This window comes from Bacillus rossius, chromosome 13 (assembly GCF_032445375.1).
Source record: "Bacillus rossius redtenbacheri isolate Brsri chromosome 13, Brsri_v3, whole genome shotgun sequence".
In the NCBI taxonomy this organism is placed as follows: domain Eukaryota; kingdom Metazoa; phylum Arthropoda; class Insecta; order Phasmatodea; family Bacillidae; genus Bacillus; species Bacillus rossius.
Genome location: NC_086340.1, coordinates 3,786,123 through 3,802,372, shown reverse-complemented (window position 1 = coordinate 3,802,372; position 16,250 = coordinate 3,786,123). Strand labels below are relative to the sequence as shown.

Below are 16,250 nucleotides of genomic sequence, written 5' to 3'. Positions count from 1 at the left end.
CTGCTATTGGTTCAAAACTCACCTGGATGACTCTGGGCCAATGATAAACACCCAAACAAAGAATTATCGAATCACAGGCTGCTACGCTGGAACGTCTCACAAGACAGCAGCCAATGAGTGGGTGGCATTTGACCGAGTGTACGTAGAACTATGGAGTTCATCCTACAGGTCATTGAATCCGCGATTTTTTCCGGTCCCTATCAATAGAGACCGGAAAAATTCGCGAATTCATTTCGCGATAGGCTAAAATACAAATCGTTATACCTCAGTGCTGCCTCTGCTATTGGCTCACAACTCACCTGGATGACTCTGGGCCAATGAGAAACACCGCACCAAAGCTTTATCGAATCAAAGACTGCTACGCTGGAACGTCTCACAAGACAGCAGCCAATGAGTGGGTGACATTTGACCTAGTGTACGTAGAACTATGGAGTTCATCCTACAGGTCATTGAACCCGCGAATTTTTCCGGTCCCTACCTATCAATCACTGAAGCATCATAAAGTTAAGCGCATTTGGATTCTAGCCTTTCGCGAAATGAAACCGCGAATTTTTCCGGTCTCTGGTTGTAAACATCTCAGCTCTCGGGTGTGTGACATCTGGTGGGAGTAACTTCCGCGAATATAAGGAACGGAAGTCGATGGAACGGGAAATGCGACACAAAGAAGGCGGACCCACAGAAACATAAAAAAAAACACCGTGTACAGTCACTTACGCAGACGGCAGCACCGTGTTTACACGTTTCCGTTTCCAATTGACTTCCGTTCCTATTCCACGAAATTACTTACGTCAGATGCCGTATACCGAGATAAATACATCAAAGATAGGTGGCGCTAGTTAGAGAATATATATATATGTATGTATATATATAGTTAGAGAAGAAATATATGTGTGTGTATATATATATATATATATTAGATAAGTTACAATCAAAAAAATTAAAATTAGGAATTGACAAAGTGTGACTGAAAGGGATATATATATGTGTATATATATATATATATATATATATATATATATATATATATATATATATACACATATATATATCCCTTTCAGTCACACTTTGTCAATTCCTAATTTTAATTTTTTTGATTGTAACTTATCTAATTTTTTTGTATGTTGTAATAATCCTACCCTATAATTACAATATTAATGTATAATTATTTATTATAATTAATTTATGCGTAAATAAAATTTAGTTATTTCATAGCAACAAAGAATGACGTCCTCTAGAATGTAGGTACACCTGACCCCACAAATTCATGGTTTAAAACTCCATGTTTCTTTGATATATACATTGTCCACTGCAGTGGACGGATAGACTGAAAGAGTTAAATCTTCTCTAACTAGCGCCACCTATCTTTGATGTATTTATCTCGGTATACAGCATCTGACGTAAGTAATTTCGTGGAATAGGAATATATATATATATATATATATATATATATATATATATCTTCCTTGGCGAAACCCGAGGGGCTGTTCCGCCGTGTTGGCGCGGCATTGAGTGGGAGTGAGGCGTCGGCAGCGAAGCGCGAAATTAAGACCCAATACAAGTCCGCGGTAAGAGCCATTCAGGTCGGAACCACGCTGGTTCGCAAAGGAGCCCACAGAGCGAGTTGGCGGACAATCCAATACTGCTGGCCTTTAAGGCTCTGCACCAGACACAGTGTTGTGTAATTGCATTTCCAAGCCGCCATCAATTTTTTTAATCCAGTACAATTCCCTACGGATGTGCCTTTATAAAGTATGGATCACGATAAGCTAACAGCCACTGAGAGCTCATTCCTTGCATCATTCGGAGCGATTTATGACTTATAAATGTGTGTCCTATGCTGAATGATTACAGAGTAATTTGAAACATAAAAAAAATTACGAATAAAGTAATAACTAGAGACTGGAAAAATTCGTAGTTTTTTCTCTCGATAAACTAGAATTCAAACGCTTTTAACTTTTGACTGCTTCCGTGATTGGAGCACAGTTAGTTTAAAGTACTCCAAGCCAATGAATGACCCCCAACTAGAGACCTGCAAAATTCGCGGTTTCTATGGCCTTCAGGATAGACTGCACATACCCCTGTACACTCGGGCAAATAACGCAAGTTCATTGGCTGCCGACTAGTAAGTCGTCTTAGCTGGTTTGCCTGTGATTCGATCCTTCTTTGGTTGAGGGTTTATAACTGGTTGAGATTCGTCCAGATGAATAGTAAGCCAATAGCAAAATTATCTAAGAGTTATATGTGTTTGAATTCTAGCCTATCACCGAATGAATCCGCGAATTTTGCAGGTCTCTACCCCTAACGAAAGAAGTATCGACTCACAATCATCCCAGTTAACAGTTTTCACGAGTCATCAGTCAATTAGCGGCTGTAATTTTCCTGAATACACTGTTAAAGATTTTTCACATTTAATTTACGAAGATCACTGGTTACATATTATGCTGGGATCTTCGTACATTTATGGCTATCTTCGTACATTTACGGACACTGAGTTCTCTTACTTTGAACTTGAATACAAAAGAATACTCTTGGTATGTTAGAGTAGTATGTATATTACTAGAGCCATGCAGATTTCGCGAAAAGATTTTGAGACTACCTGAAAGTTAAAACACTGTAGCATCGTCTGTGTTTTATGATTGGGTGGGTTTCTCCCAGATACATATCGATTGTAACAACACCAATCACAGTGATTAATTGCGGAAGCAAACTCGTCCTGAGTGGATCGTTCAAACAAAGCAACGACTTCTCTCGCAGACGGACGCCAATCACAAGGAAGAAACCACAGGTGGGGGTAAACCTTGTTGCAGTCTAATAGGTGTGCAGATCTTTTCGCGAAAAATGCCTGCCCCTATATATTAGTAATTACGAGGACTGGTTCCTCGGAATTATTTTTAAAGTTCGTAATCATCCGCCTTGATGGAATTAAAACAAATGAATATGTAACTCTGGTTGAACCCAGCTGCTATCTAGCGGCGAAACCATTTAGTGTGCCAAACTTACAACAATTTGATATTCCCTACCTGTAGCAGAATTAACCTTAGTTGAGCCTTTTTTTATGTGGGATGTGGAATACTCTCTCACGATTGCAAGAGAAGGAAGGCTTCGCCAGATATCAAGGAGAAGGAAGTTCGTCTTGCATGATAGCTAGAGACCGGAAAAATTCGCGAATTCATTTCGCGATAGGCTAAAATACAAATCGTTATACCTCAGTGCTGCCTCTGCTATTGGCTCACAACTCACCTGGATGACTCTGGGCTAATGAGAAACACCCAACCTAAGCTTTATCGAATCACAGGCTGCTACGCTGGAACGTTTCACAAGTCAGCAGCCAATGAGTGGGTGGCATTTGACCGAGTGTACGTAGAACTGTGGAGTTAATCCTACAGGTCACTGAACCCACAAATTTTTCCGGTCCATAATGATAGCGTTTCTCAGCTGTCTCAAAGCACAGAAATCGACACAGTGATGTGTCTTATTTCGTTTGATTTTCACATGGTGAAAAAAAAAATGTATTTTGTAAATTTTGATTTGGTAACAGGAACTCGCCAATCAGACGAACCCCTGAGTACATTTGCATGTCTCATTTTAAAAAAAATGTATGCACGCAGAAATAACCTGAAGCAAACGCAGAGCATCAGCAGAAGTATTGTCACAAATATTCAAGAACACCAACAGCCGAATTGCCAAGAAAAACAAAATCAGGAGCACTTTTTATATTTACTTGGGCACGTGCCCCTATTCTCTGTTATTTTCGCGTAAGAAACGTTTCACAAAAATGTTTTCACGAAAAAAAAAGGTGCATTGAAATTTGGCTTTGAAATATTGCTCTCACCGCGCCCAAAGAAGTTCCACTTCGAAAATTACTTTTTTTTTGGCGTGATAACGTCTTATAAATCGATGAACGCCGGCTGCACGCACGAAAAAGCATGACTCATTGTCACGTTCCGCCTGAGCCGAGCGTGCGAGAACCGGCCAATCACAGTGTGAGAAAATCTTCTATAATATCAAACAGGTTAAGGCGGGCTTCTTTTTAAATAATTTTTCGTGATCTCATTTAAACAAATTATTTAAATTAAATTTGCGGAAAAAAACTGTAAATAATATTTGAAATTAAAAAAAGTATGCAATTTTTCATCAACGTTTTCTTATGATGTTATCACGTAAAATTATCGTCCGTAAACCGACTTTACAGACAACCCCCCGTTTTTTAATATAAATATATATTCCCCGGCTGCACAGAACTCCGAGTCGAGGAGTGATATCGGCGAGACACCAGCTCCGCCGTCGACGCCCTCCCCTCGCCTATGTCCTGAACCCTTTCCTAACCCCCCCCCCCCCCCACCATACCACCCGTCACGTCGACGCCCCCCCGAGGAGTCTCAGCACTTCCAAATTTACGACGTCGTTTTCCATCCGTCGGACGCGAAGTTTATGGACACCCCTGCGCCCGGCTGAGCTGCCCGCCAATTGAGAAGCTACTGGCGGGTCTGTTTGTGGAAGGAGTGGGGGGTTGGGATGTCGTGGACTTTTTGTGTGTGGGGGGGGAGAAGGGGTAAAATGGAGAACCCAGTGTCTGGGGTTCATTCATCTTGTAGGAGGGAGAAAGAGAGAGATGGTCGGGAATCGATAGCGTTTTGGCATCATCTGTTTCAGTCGCCCGCTCAGGGTAGAAATAGACCGACAAGGGAGAAAGAGGTAGCTACGTAGAGAAAGAAAACGTTCTTCGACGAGATGGTAAACACGAAAGTGTTTTCAGCATTGGGAGCATTGTGGCCTCGAGATAACGGTTTTCCTAGTTCCCGTGGCTGTGTCGGCGAAGATTTTTGTCGCATGACTACATCTGAGCAAAAAAAAAAAGTCCCCATCATTTTGATAACTTTTATTTATTTTTCAGCAAAAAAAATTTATTTATCCTAAAGCGGCTATGGTAAGGTGAACAGAAAGTCACGTAAAGAGTTCGCAATTATATTTAATTTGAATGCTGCTAGTAAGACGAAAAATGAGTAACGATGGTACTCTCACATATTCTCGTGTGTTACACATAGTTGGGGATTAGTTGAGCAATTGCACGTCGTTTAATGATTTTCATCATTAAGTTGTAGCTATACAGGGTTCTCTATAAAAATATCAACTGTTTTTTTTTCTGTTAATTATGTTTTTACAAAAAGTTTTTTTTTTATAATTTACCTATTTTTACTGTCTTGTATCAAATGTTGAGAAAAATAAATGACCCCGGCAAAATTGATGTGGAAAGAAGAGCAAGAAAAGGGAATCCCAAATAACCACTAGGAGACATTTGAATGCTGCAGAAATGTTGCGGTTCAAGATATGTGTCAAAACAATGTAGCTTTTCCTTCTTCCACTGACTGGTGTAATCTTTTTTTTCAGAGAGCAACTTATTTCAAGAGAATCTCGACCGTTCCACAGTAGTGCAACTGCAATTTAATTTTGTCTTTGTCGCCATCATAAAGTGCCTCCTTCATTAGGACCATGTATTTTTCGCGAAAATATGTTCAGACCAGCCATCTTACATAGTTAGGGACCGGAAAAAATCGCGGGTTAAATGACCTCCAGGATGAACTCCATAGTTCTACGTACACTCGGTCAAATGTCACCCACTCATTGGCTGCTGTCTTGTGAGACGTCCCAACGTAGCAGCCTGTGATTCGATAAAGCTTTGGTTGGGTGTTTCTCATTGGCCCAGAGTCATCCAGGTGAGTTGTGAACCAATAGCAGAGGCAGCACTGAGGCATAACGATTTATATTTTAGCATATCGCGAAATGAATTCGCGAATTTTTCGGGTCTCTATACATAGTTGCTTCGTGCATGTACTTGATGACGCCAGCCCAGACGTCAACGTCCGAGAAGAAACTGCATTCAACTGCATCCAACTGCATCGACCACCAGGTGCAGTCGCCAGGGAGTAACTGGCTCAAAGCCCTAGGCTCTTCAGGCATCAACTACTTTCACTGACACCTGTTCACTTTTGGTTGTGTCATGAGTAGGGCCATGCATTTATCCCGAAAAGATTCCGAGAGTATCTGGAAGTTAAAACACTGTAGCATCGTCTGTGTGTTTCGTGATTGGGTGAGGTTCTCTCAGACACATGTCTACTGTTACGACACCAATCATAGTAATTAATAGAGACCTGTAAAATTCGCGGATTCATTTCGCAATAGGATGGAGTCTAAATACTTTTGACATTATTTTGCTTCAGTGATTGGGCCACAGTTTATCTGAAGGACTCTGGGCCAATGAAAAATCTTTAACAAAAGAATTAGCGAATCACGATCATTCCAGTCATTAGGTGTTACGAGTCGGTAACCAATCAGCAGATGTAATTTTCACGAGTGCATAGAGGATCATGGAGTATATCCTTTAGGGATTTGAAATCGCGAATTTTACAGGTCTCTAGCTAATTAATTGCGGAAGCAAACACGTCACGTCCTGAAAGGCTCTCTCGCAGACGTTCGCCAATCAGAAGGAAGAAAACCGCTGGTACGGGTATAGCTAATTGCATTATAATAGGCGTTCAGATTTTTTTTTTTTTTGCGAAAAATGCTTGCCTCTGGTCTTGAGTAAGGGCAGGCATTTTTCGCGAGAAAAAAAATTGAACGCCTGTCAGACTGCAACAAGGTATGCCTATACCAGCACCAGCGGTTTCTTAGATGTTTGCAGTCTGACTGGTGACGAAAACAATCCTCAAAATTACTGGGTCTCAATAAATTTAAAAAAAATCAGTTTGGAAGTTATATATTGTCCTGGTGATCTCTGTGACTTCCTATGAATCACACAAGGTCAATATCAATATCAGTTATACGCGCCGTCTTTAAACCTTTTTATTTCAATGCTGAACTTGCGGCGCACCGCGTCTGCATGTTTTTTCCCCTCCTCCCGTCTTGACGACACTCACCCAAGGCGATTTAGTCGCGCAATTTCCCTCGTCCTTCTCTTGTTCTGCGTCGTTCCGCGCGCCCTTCGCATTTGTCGTGACCGCCCTTTGCATTTGTCGTGACCTTGCGCCGGAGCATGTCACGGCCTCAACGACCCTCCCCCCCTTTCACCATTCTTCCTTCTCCAAACAGGCCCTTGGACATCCCTGCTATAGTCTTAGGGGTGAGTTAGTGTCGGCGAGGCGGGGTGATTAGCTTCTAGCACGGCGTCTCTTCTTAGGGGCGGTATTCCAAGACGTTCGGGTAAGGTGAAAATCGATATGCCTGTATCTAAATCTTAGAGACCTGTAAAATTCGCGGATTAATTTCGCGATGGGATAGAGTCCAGATACTTTTGACATTATTTTGCTTCAGTGATTGGGCCACAGTTTATCTGAAGGACTCTGGGCCAATGAAAAAAACATTTAACAGAAGAATTAGCGAATCACGATCATTCCAGTCAACAGGTGTTAACGAGTCGGTAACCAATCAGCAGATGTAATTTGCACGAGTGCGTAGAGGATCATGGAGTCTATCCTTTAGGGATTTGAAATCGCGAATTTTACAGGTCTCTACTAAATCTATATGTCTATGACTTTAATCCACCTCCTAAATAGGGGCATTTCAAGTAGTCAATACAAACAGTTCGAACATTCAGGACCTAAATTACCGATAAAATCAATTACAAGCAATTAGACCAACATAACATGTTTTGTGCTTACTAAAGAACCAAGAACCCCTAAAACAAAATTTAATTTTTTAGACGAATAATTTTAGAAACCAGTAAATATTCAGAGCTACTACTGAGCATGTACTGTGTTTACTGTGTGTGCACTGTGTGTCCAGTGTGCCTTTTGTATTGTGTATTCTTTTGTTGAATATGTGTCGTTTCTTTAAATGTGAATAGTCAAATCGTTAGTCCTGAGAGGCCCGGCCAAATATGGCAATGGGTTCTCTGCAGACGGCCGCCAATTGAAAGGAAGAAACAGCTAGCGTAGGCTTGTATTGTGGACTAATGGGCGTTCAGGAGTCCCTACTCATGATATATAATCAAATTTATCCAAACATAACATTTTCGCATACTAAAATGACGCTTATATTTGGTTAACTGTTTATTTTTACACTAGAAGCCAAAAAAAAGTACCGAGTACGAAATATTCATTTGGAAATCAGTTTCTAAAAAAAATCGTTTGTAATACTACAAGAAAAATATTCTAACTTTGTACAACTTATGGCTATGGTTATTTTTGCTTATATTAAATATGTTTTTAGAGATAATACTGAGTATTTATTACTAAAATTGGCGTTTAATTTGATATTTCAATCGAGGTTTTATTTAAGTATAATATTTTTAACCATGAAAAATATTATCAAATATTAAATAGTTGGATTTTATTTTGGTTTATTATACTTGGACATTAATGTGCGCAGTTAATACTGGAAAGCTATTCGTGGAAAGGTTTACAAATAACCCTTAATTATTGGAGGTACTGGGACAACACAAAGCATAAATGCCCGGGTAGTAATTAATCCGAACCCAGTATTACTGCGAACACTATTTTGCAGTGATACAGTTGTTTTCATGTAAATGTGCAAAAATACAAATATTCTGAAGAAGAAACTAAATATTTTTTATTTAATATTTGTTGCATGCCTACCTACAGCTTATGGCCTTGGGTGGTAGGCACGATACAAACAACATATATACACATGCAGACAGAACAAAACAATACAAAATACAAGACAACAAAACAAAAACAATACACACAACATGCAACATTTAACAATTAGTAAATAATTTCTTTACAAATTTATAATGTAGAAAATAAGAATAACATAAAAAAATTAGTTGTCTGTAAAGTCGGTTTACGGACGATAGTTTAACGTGACAACGTCATAACAAAACATTGATGAAATGATTGCATACTTTTATGAATAAAATTGAATCATTTTTATTGAATTATCACACTTTTGTATGGATACAAAGAAGGAGTGAAATGAAATCTACAATTTAATTGATAAATGTACTTTTATTTGCACTCATTAATTCAAATATGTTTAAGAGATTATTTTAACTTTAACTTTTATACATGTTTGTTATTTCACTTCTTCCAATCTGTGTTATTCTGTTAAGGATAGAACGATGATAGGAAAAGTAGGAAACGAATAAGAGTGTTTAAAGTTTAATGTGCCTCGAAAAAGTCAAATCGATGGTTGTTCCAATCGAGTGGAAGAGAGATGGATGCGGCGCAAGCGTACAATGAGTGTAACGGGACAATGTGCGTAACGGGACACTTTTTTCCGTGCGTGCAGCCGGCGTTCATCGATTTATTAGACGTTGTCACGTCAAAAAATAATTATTGAAATGGAACTACTCCTCCGCCCTGGGAGTACTCATAAGCAGACCCGCCAACTCGGGGCAGCTCTAGCAGCTTCCAGAGGGCGAGGTTGTACCTGAGGCGCTATCCATGGCAGCTTTGAACATATATACTGTGTAGAAGTCGCCAGCCCAGGTTAAAATTTCCAATACGGTTTTGAGGTAGTTGGTTAATTCACCGCCGCAATCGCCACCATCTCTAGGGCATCGATTTGTGGTGGTCCCTAGCGGACAAGTGTCGAACTCTTCAAACACACACTCTTCCCCCTCTTGTTGAACGACCATGAGCTGAGTGAATGATTGATGCGGGGGTGCGGGGGGAATGACAGCGGGTGACAGTGCTGCGCTCTAACGTGTAAATAACAACCTAAGACGATACAGGGCGTCACGGCAGCGCACTGCAGCGGTGAAGTTCCCAAGCTGCTCATCATACGCTTCTGAAAAACGTAGAGTAAATCCTATCCACTCGCGACTTCTATACAGTATATATATATATTCAAAGATGGCAGTGCGACGGCGAACGAGGCGCGGGGAGGAAGAAGCGTCCATGTCGCGCTCCTCTAAGTCTCTGGGTTCCGCGATAATGAGCCCCCCTTGGGGATGGAGGGGGGGGAGGTGGTGTTTGCAACGCGATACCCTCTCCTTGCCGCAGCCAGCCTGTCAGGCTCCAGCTTACACAACGATCACTCACATTCCCCCTCCCCGCGGAGGGTAAGGGCGTGGTGGTGGGGGGAGTGAGGACGCAACCGCTAACGAGTTCCCATTTATCGGTAAATTGACGCAGTTAGACTATCCCCCCCCCCCTATCCGTCCCTCTCTCTTCGGTGGTTAATTAGCGATAGTTTCGCCCTGCGATAGCGCGGTTCAACCGCAGACCCCCCTCCTCCCCCGTCATCAACAAGCTCGGAAACTCTCCCCCCCCCCCCCCACCAATTCCTCCTTGAGAATTAATGCGACGGCGGCTCAACTCGCGACCTCTCGCAACATAGCATCGCCTTGTTCTTCAATACCTAGAGACCGGAAAAATTCGCGAATTCATTTCGCGATAGGCTATAAAATACAAATTGTTTATACCTCAGTGCTGCCTCTGCTGTTGGCTCACAACTCACCTGGATGACTCTGGGCCGATGAGAAACACCCGACCAAAGCTTTATCGAATCACAGGCTGCTACGCTGGAACGTCTCACAAGACAGCAAGCAGCCAATGAGTGGGTGGCATTTGACCGAGAGTACGTAGAACTATGGAGTTTATCTTACAGGTCATTGAACGCGCGAATTTTTCCGGTCCCTACGTATAACTCAATACACGTGATAGAAGTGAAACTTATTTGGCAATTCGAACCTCGACTCGTAAGTATATCTTAAGGGGTAAAACGGCAGAGAAATAAAGAAGGAAATAGAGAAAGAAGACAGTTTATTAATGAAAATAATCAACAAGTTTGGTACTCACTTCAAAATAAATGCTAAGTATATCAAAAAATTTTGATCAGTAATTATTAATTAACAATAAATATTACTCACTGTTTAAATAATCACACCATAATGAAATTTATTTTTAGTAAATATCAAAGATAGGATTGATTATAATAAATTAGTGTTAAATTTAATTTCCTATTATGTATAGGTTATATGTGGTATAGGTTATATGTGATAGAGCATTTTTCTAGACTGATTTTGTAGTCTTCAAATATCACCTTATCATTGAGTTACAGTGCAACAGATTCTGCCATTAAGGCTACATAGACACTCATAGGCATTAGTAATGTTCTGCCCTCGAATGAACAGTGACAACATGTCCGTTGCTCCGCTACGCGTAAACTAAGCGGAATGGACCTACCTCACGGTAATTCTTTACATTATAACCATATTGCCGCAAAGTGAAAATAAAAACAGAAACAATAAATATTCCACGCACGGGATTTGTTTGCACTTTTTTTTTTTTTAACTAGCGTACTCTTAGTTGTACATAACATATTAACACGCTCGTGGGCTCATAATTATAATAAGGTGTGAGATTTAGTTAATCAAATAATAATCCGTGACAAATAATTTCCCTGTCAAACTAAAGCGTGAAAAGCATTATACAAACAAAAAATTACTTCGTTACACAGCTAAAAAAAAAACTCATATAACGCTGTTTAACAATACTGATTTACTCAAGTAATTAAAATAATACGTACTTAAAATAACACAATTTTCTTGCGAAAATGGCCCATGATGTGGTGTTCAGACCCCGTTTTGTTGTCGCCCTCTGCCCAAACACTCCCTTACTAGATGCCATCAAGTCGGGGTGCCGTCAGGCGCAGGCGGGTCCCTACCACCGCGACCCGCCTATCCCTGCAGCATGGCGGGGTTCAACCTGAGCCGCACGCCGCCACGTGGAGCAAGTTCTCTGCACCGTCCGCAACGAAAAGATGCATTAAAATTCGGCCTTGAAATTTTACTCCTATCGCGCCCCAAAAAATTTCACTTCAAAAACTTTGCGGGTTACTCTTTCTTCAAACAGTTCTGCCTTTTGGAACACGCCAGATCTCTGAACGAAATATGTAATTCATAACAGGTAACGCTACCTGTGCGGGAAATGCAGGGACTGTCTCAACAGCGCTCTCTACGCTGCTGGTTGAACAATTAGCAAATATAAAATTCAAGATACAGCTGACTGTATAGGATACCTATATCTATTTTATGAAATAAGCGCATGCGGAAACTCTGTCTTATTCTTTCGTTCATCTATCTCTCTCAGTTTTTTTTTTGGGTTGGGGAACGAATCATTTTACAAAGAGGAGAACGAAAACGAGCCCAAAAACATATATGTCATAGTGACCTCTTTGACCAAGTACCTATACTTTGTCATTTTCGCGTCAGAAACATTTCACAACAATGTTTTACGGAAAAGTTGCATTAAAATTCGGCCTTGAAATTTTTACTCTCATCGAGCCCAAAGCAGTTTCATTTCAAATATTACATAAAAACAGAAGTGAAGCACTGAGCAAAGACTGGCCAACCGGAACGCAAATATCATTACGTTAATTTTAGTTTTCCCAGGAGGTATACGCACCCTGTTTTTTTTCCGGCGGCGAGAAGACGCCTGACGGTTTCCCGCCCGGCGAAGGGAGCGGTCGCTCTTAGCGCTGATTGGAAGCAGACGAGGGGCGCACGAGAGATAAGCCCTTTTCAGGACGGGAGCCCTTAATCTCGAAGGAACGAACGGACGAAATAAAAAATATATATATAAAAGTTTGAAAAGGAGGAGTGATAAAAAAATAATATAAGAGTGTATATAAAAAGGATTTGTTCAATCTGACGATCTTGCAGGGCGAGGGTACGCGTCCTTGACCTGCGCCAAAACTTTGGCCCCTGCCCCCGACGGCGCCCGGCCCGGGGGTATTGCGAGGGGTAATGGATGGGGAGGGGGAGGGGGAGGGGACGCACGGTGGCGCCGCCACGCGGGCGCGGCGCCAACCAGCGCGCGGGGCGAGGCGTCCCTCTTCCCCCTCCAGTCTGCCGCCGCGACGCCTGGCGGCGAGTCGCCGAGCTACCGGCTCCGCGGGGAGTGACCTTGTGCGCCCGGCATGGCGCGCGCTCGTGCGTAGGGGCGCAGCCGCGTGTTCCAGTCGCCAGGTGGCGTGTGCGGGAGGGTCTCTCTCGACGCTCCGTCAGGGCGAGAGTGATTGTGTCTGCGACCCCGGCGGGGGGCGATGCCCCGGGACCCGGCCGGTCCCCGGCGCCAGCGGCGGGACCGCCTGGACCGCCGCCGCCCCCCGATGGACGGCCCCCGCCCCGCGGCGGCGGCTAGCCCGGGCCCCTGCCGGCCGCTGCGGCGCTCCTGAGTCCCGGACACCCGCCCCCCCTCCCCTACCTCCCGGCGCGCGGGAGCACAACAGGTGAGTGCCGGCCCCCCCCCCCCCGCCCCGTCATGCCTGCCGCGGGGGACGGTGCGCCATTGCAGAATAACAGATAACAAATATCACAAGCCGATGTCCAACAGACGGACGCAACTGTGAAACTGAGCAGGTGTCGCGGACGAACACGGTGACGACAGCACAGGACGAACACAGGAGTGGCGAGGAAATTTCGAACAAGGACCGTAAACGCAGACAAGACAAACAGACCTGGACACTGCGGCAAACATACGGACACAACGATGAAAATAACAAACGACTGCAATGGCGTAGTTCAAAAAATTGCATTAAAACTTCAACGACGACAATAACTTTATATTCTCTCAGAAAAACTGTTTTTTTTATTTTTTATTTTTAATTCACCATACGGACTTACGAAGGGAAATAAACATTTTTGTGGTTACACCTCTTGCCGATGTGTTGTTAGTACGGAGCTGTCCGGTATTAGTCTCCTGTGTACCTGGCCTTATAGCCCGCCGAGGCCGACACACTTCCCGCCAGGCCAAACAGAAAGAAAGACGAATCGACCGCCGAGAGAACATGAATGACGTGCCCGCAAACCCCTGCAACGCTGTCAATGTCTCCGTCTTCCCGGGCAACATCGCGGTGCGGCGGGCTTCGGAAGAAACAGCGCGATATGTTTAACTGCTAAAGGTATCAGGGCGGTGTCCCTTTACGAGACACGTTTCAGAATACGGCGAGAGCGGCTAAGTAGTTATGCTTCTGTATTTCATTTTTAAACATTTTTTTTTTGACGTGATAACGTCGTATAAATCGATGAACGCCGGCTGCACGCAGGAAAAAGCATGATTCATTTTCACGTTCCGCCTGAGCCGAGCGTGCAAGAACCGGCCAACCACCGTGCGAGAAAATCTTCTATGATATCAAACAGGTTAAGGCGGGCTTTTTAACTAATTGTTCGTGATTATATTTAAACAAATTATTTAAATTAAATTTGCAAAAAACTGTAAATAATATTTGAAAATTAAAAAAGTATGCAATTTTTCATCAATGTTTTCTTATGACGTTATCACGTAAAATTGTCGTCCGTAAACCGACTTTACAGGCAACCCCCTTATTTGAGAGTGGAAACGAATAGAAAATCAAATAATATTTTAACATTATGTAAAGATATTTTGATAGCATTCAAGGGACTTGTATTAGGCCTACACCTTTATCTTCGTTTCTCTGCGTGATAATGTTATGGCTACCACTCAAATCTCACGGTTCCCCCTAAACACGACGAGAAGACTGCGCGCCAGTTCAGAGGAGACACCGCGCTAGAAGCACCAGCGAAAGACTTACTTAAAATTCCACCTCGCATACACAAATATTTAGCACTGAATGCGCCGCAGATTTTTGACGTTTGGAAAATATTAATCGAAGCCCAATAATTCGTGGGGAAAAAAGGGTATGTTGCCAGTTGGCTTGATCCAGCTTAGCAGACGTTGCCGTTGGCAGTCAGTTTTCTCGGTGAATTCCCACCTCCCCTACCAGTGCATTCCTTCACTGCTACAGTCAACAAACGTCTTCTATAGTGCCCAATGGGTTCTAGGCTTCAGTTCTTTTATTTTCACTCATTTTCGAACTATATCTCAGCTAGTTGTGGTACCCGGCTTCTGAAGGGAATACAATATTTGTTTTAGCACAGCAAGTTTTCTTTTGAGAATCACGTAATAAACTGATGTGTAAATTAATGCCAAGTTCCACCCCCTTGTCTGTCGAATTTCGATAAATGGAAAAAAAAATATCGCTGTCCACTATTTGGGCATTTAATCCGTTCCATTCCTACATCTCTAGTAAATAAAGAGATTTGATTTTAAAAACACACACTTTTCCCTTGTCCTTTAGGGGACGAATTCCGCAAAATGGTAAAAAAAAAAAAACTTTGTGTTGTTTGGTTGTTTACGACTAGTATCCAATATCTCACCTCCCGCTTAAATCTTGGTCACACTCGCCATTTAGATTTGTTCGGTTTTTCGTCATTACTTTTATTTAAGAGCTGATTCTAAAATTTTACTCTATATTTCCCTTATATTTTCTTGTTCTGCCACAAACATTTTGAAAATATATTCACACAGGTGTAAAAGGTGCGCAAGTCTTCGTTATTATCATAACTTGGCGCAACTTCTCACGCCCAAGATATTACACCTGATGTATGTCTGTTGGAAACATTTTACCAAAAAAAACCTTCAGCTTGGTGTGTGTATCCGAGCCTTATGTTGGGAAAATCATTATTGATAGGGACCAGAAAAATGCACGGTTTAGATGAACTCTAGGATAGACTCCACCATACTTCATGTATTCGGGAATATTACACCTGCTCATTGGCTACTGATTCGTGACACCTGTTAACTGGGATGCTTGTGAATCGATGCTTCTTTCTTTGTAAGTGCTTAACTGGCTCAGACTTCTTCCAACCAACTGTTCTCCAATCACAAAATCAGCTTCAAGTTACATGCATTTGGATTGTAGCCTATCTACATATTAAATAAAAATGTAAACGTTTGTTCAATATCTCAAATCTCTGAAAGTTCCTCACAGATTGCTTTGAAATTTTGACAAAAAAAGTTGCATTGGAATACGTACTTGTTTTTATATAGTTATGTCACACCTGTGGCAATTAAAAAGATAGATAGGTAAAAACATATATGTTTTAAAATATTTTCATTGCTATGGAGTGAGATGTGGAGAAATATAAAGGTATAGGTATATAGAGGAGAGAGATAGATATATGTAGATAGAGATAGAGAGGGGAGATGGAGATATAATTTGTATATGCGTACCTATTTCTAGAGTAGAAATATAAAGAGAGATAGAGATATGTAGATAGAGATAGAGAGCTAGAGTATTAGAGAGGGAGACTTTGTATATGCGTACATACTTCAAATATATTTAAAAATAAATTGACTGAGGCATTGCAACGTATGCCGGGCATTAGCTGTAGAGGAATAAGAAAACCGGGAATATTTCCGGTCTGTAATATTGGCAGCAGCCGCGTCGATTCTAACCTAACTAAAACTAAGTGTATTTTGGAG

General features: G+C 41.9%; 2 protein-coding genes across 2 annotated transcripts in view; both read left to right on the top strand.

Annotated features, from left to right (window-relative positions):
• Nucleotides 1–13,106, top strand: part of LOC134538584 (actin nucleation-promoting factor WAS-like) — a 71,415-nt gene extending 58,309 nt beyond the window's left edge. Inside the window, exons 2-3 of the mRNA XM_063380009.1 lie at nt 12,626–12,832; nt 12,925–13,106. Of these exons, the coding sequence (XP_063236079.1) occupies nt 12,626–12,832; nt 12,925–13,106 (389 nt within the window). The remainder of the gene's footprint in view (nt 1–12,625; nt 12,833–12,924) is intronic.
• The window catches only part of LOC134538127 (uncharacterized), a 144,196-nt gene continuing 141,052 nt past the window's right edge, over nt 13,107–16,250 (top strand). The window contains exon 1 of the mRNA XM_063379161.1: nt 13,107–13,194. The gene's annotated coding sequence lies outside the window, so the exon portion shown is untranslated. The remainder of the gene's footprint in view (nt 13,195–16,250) is intronic.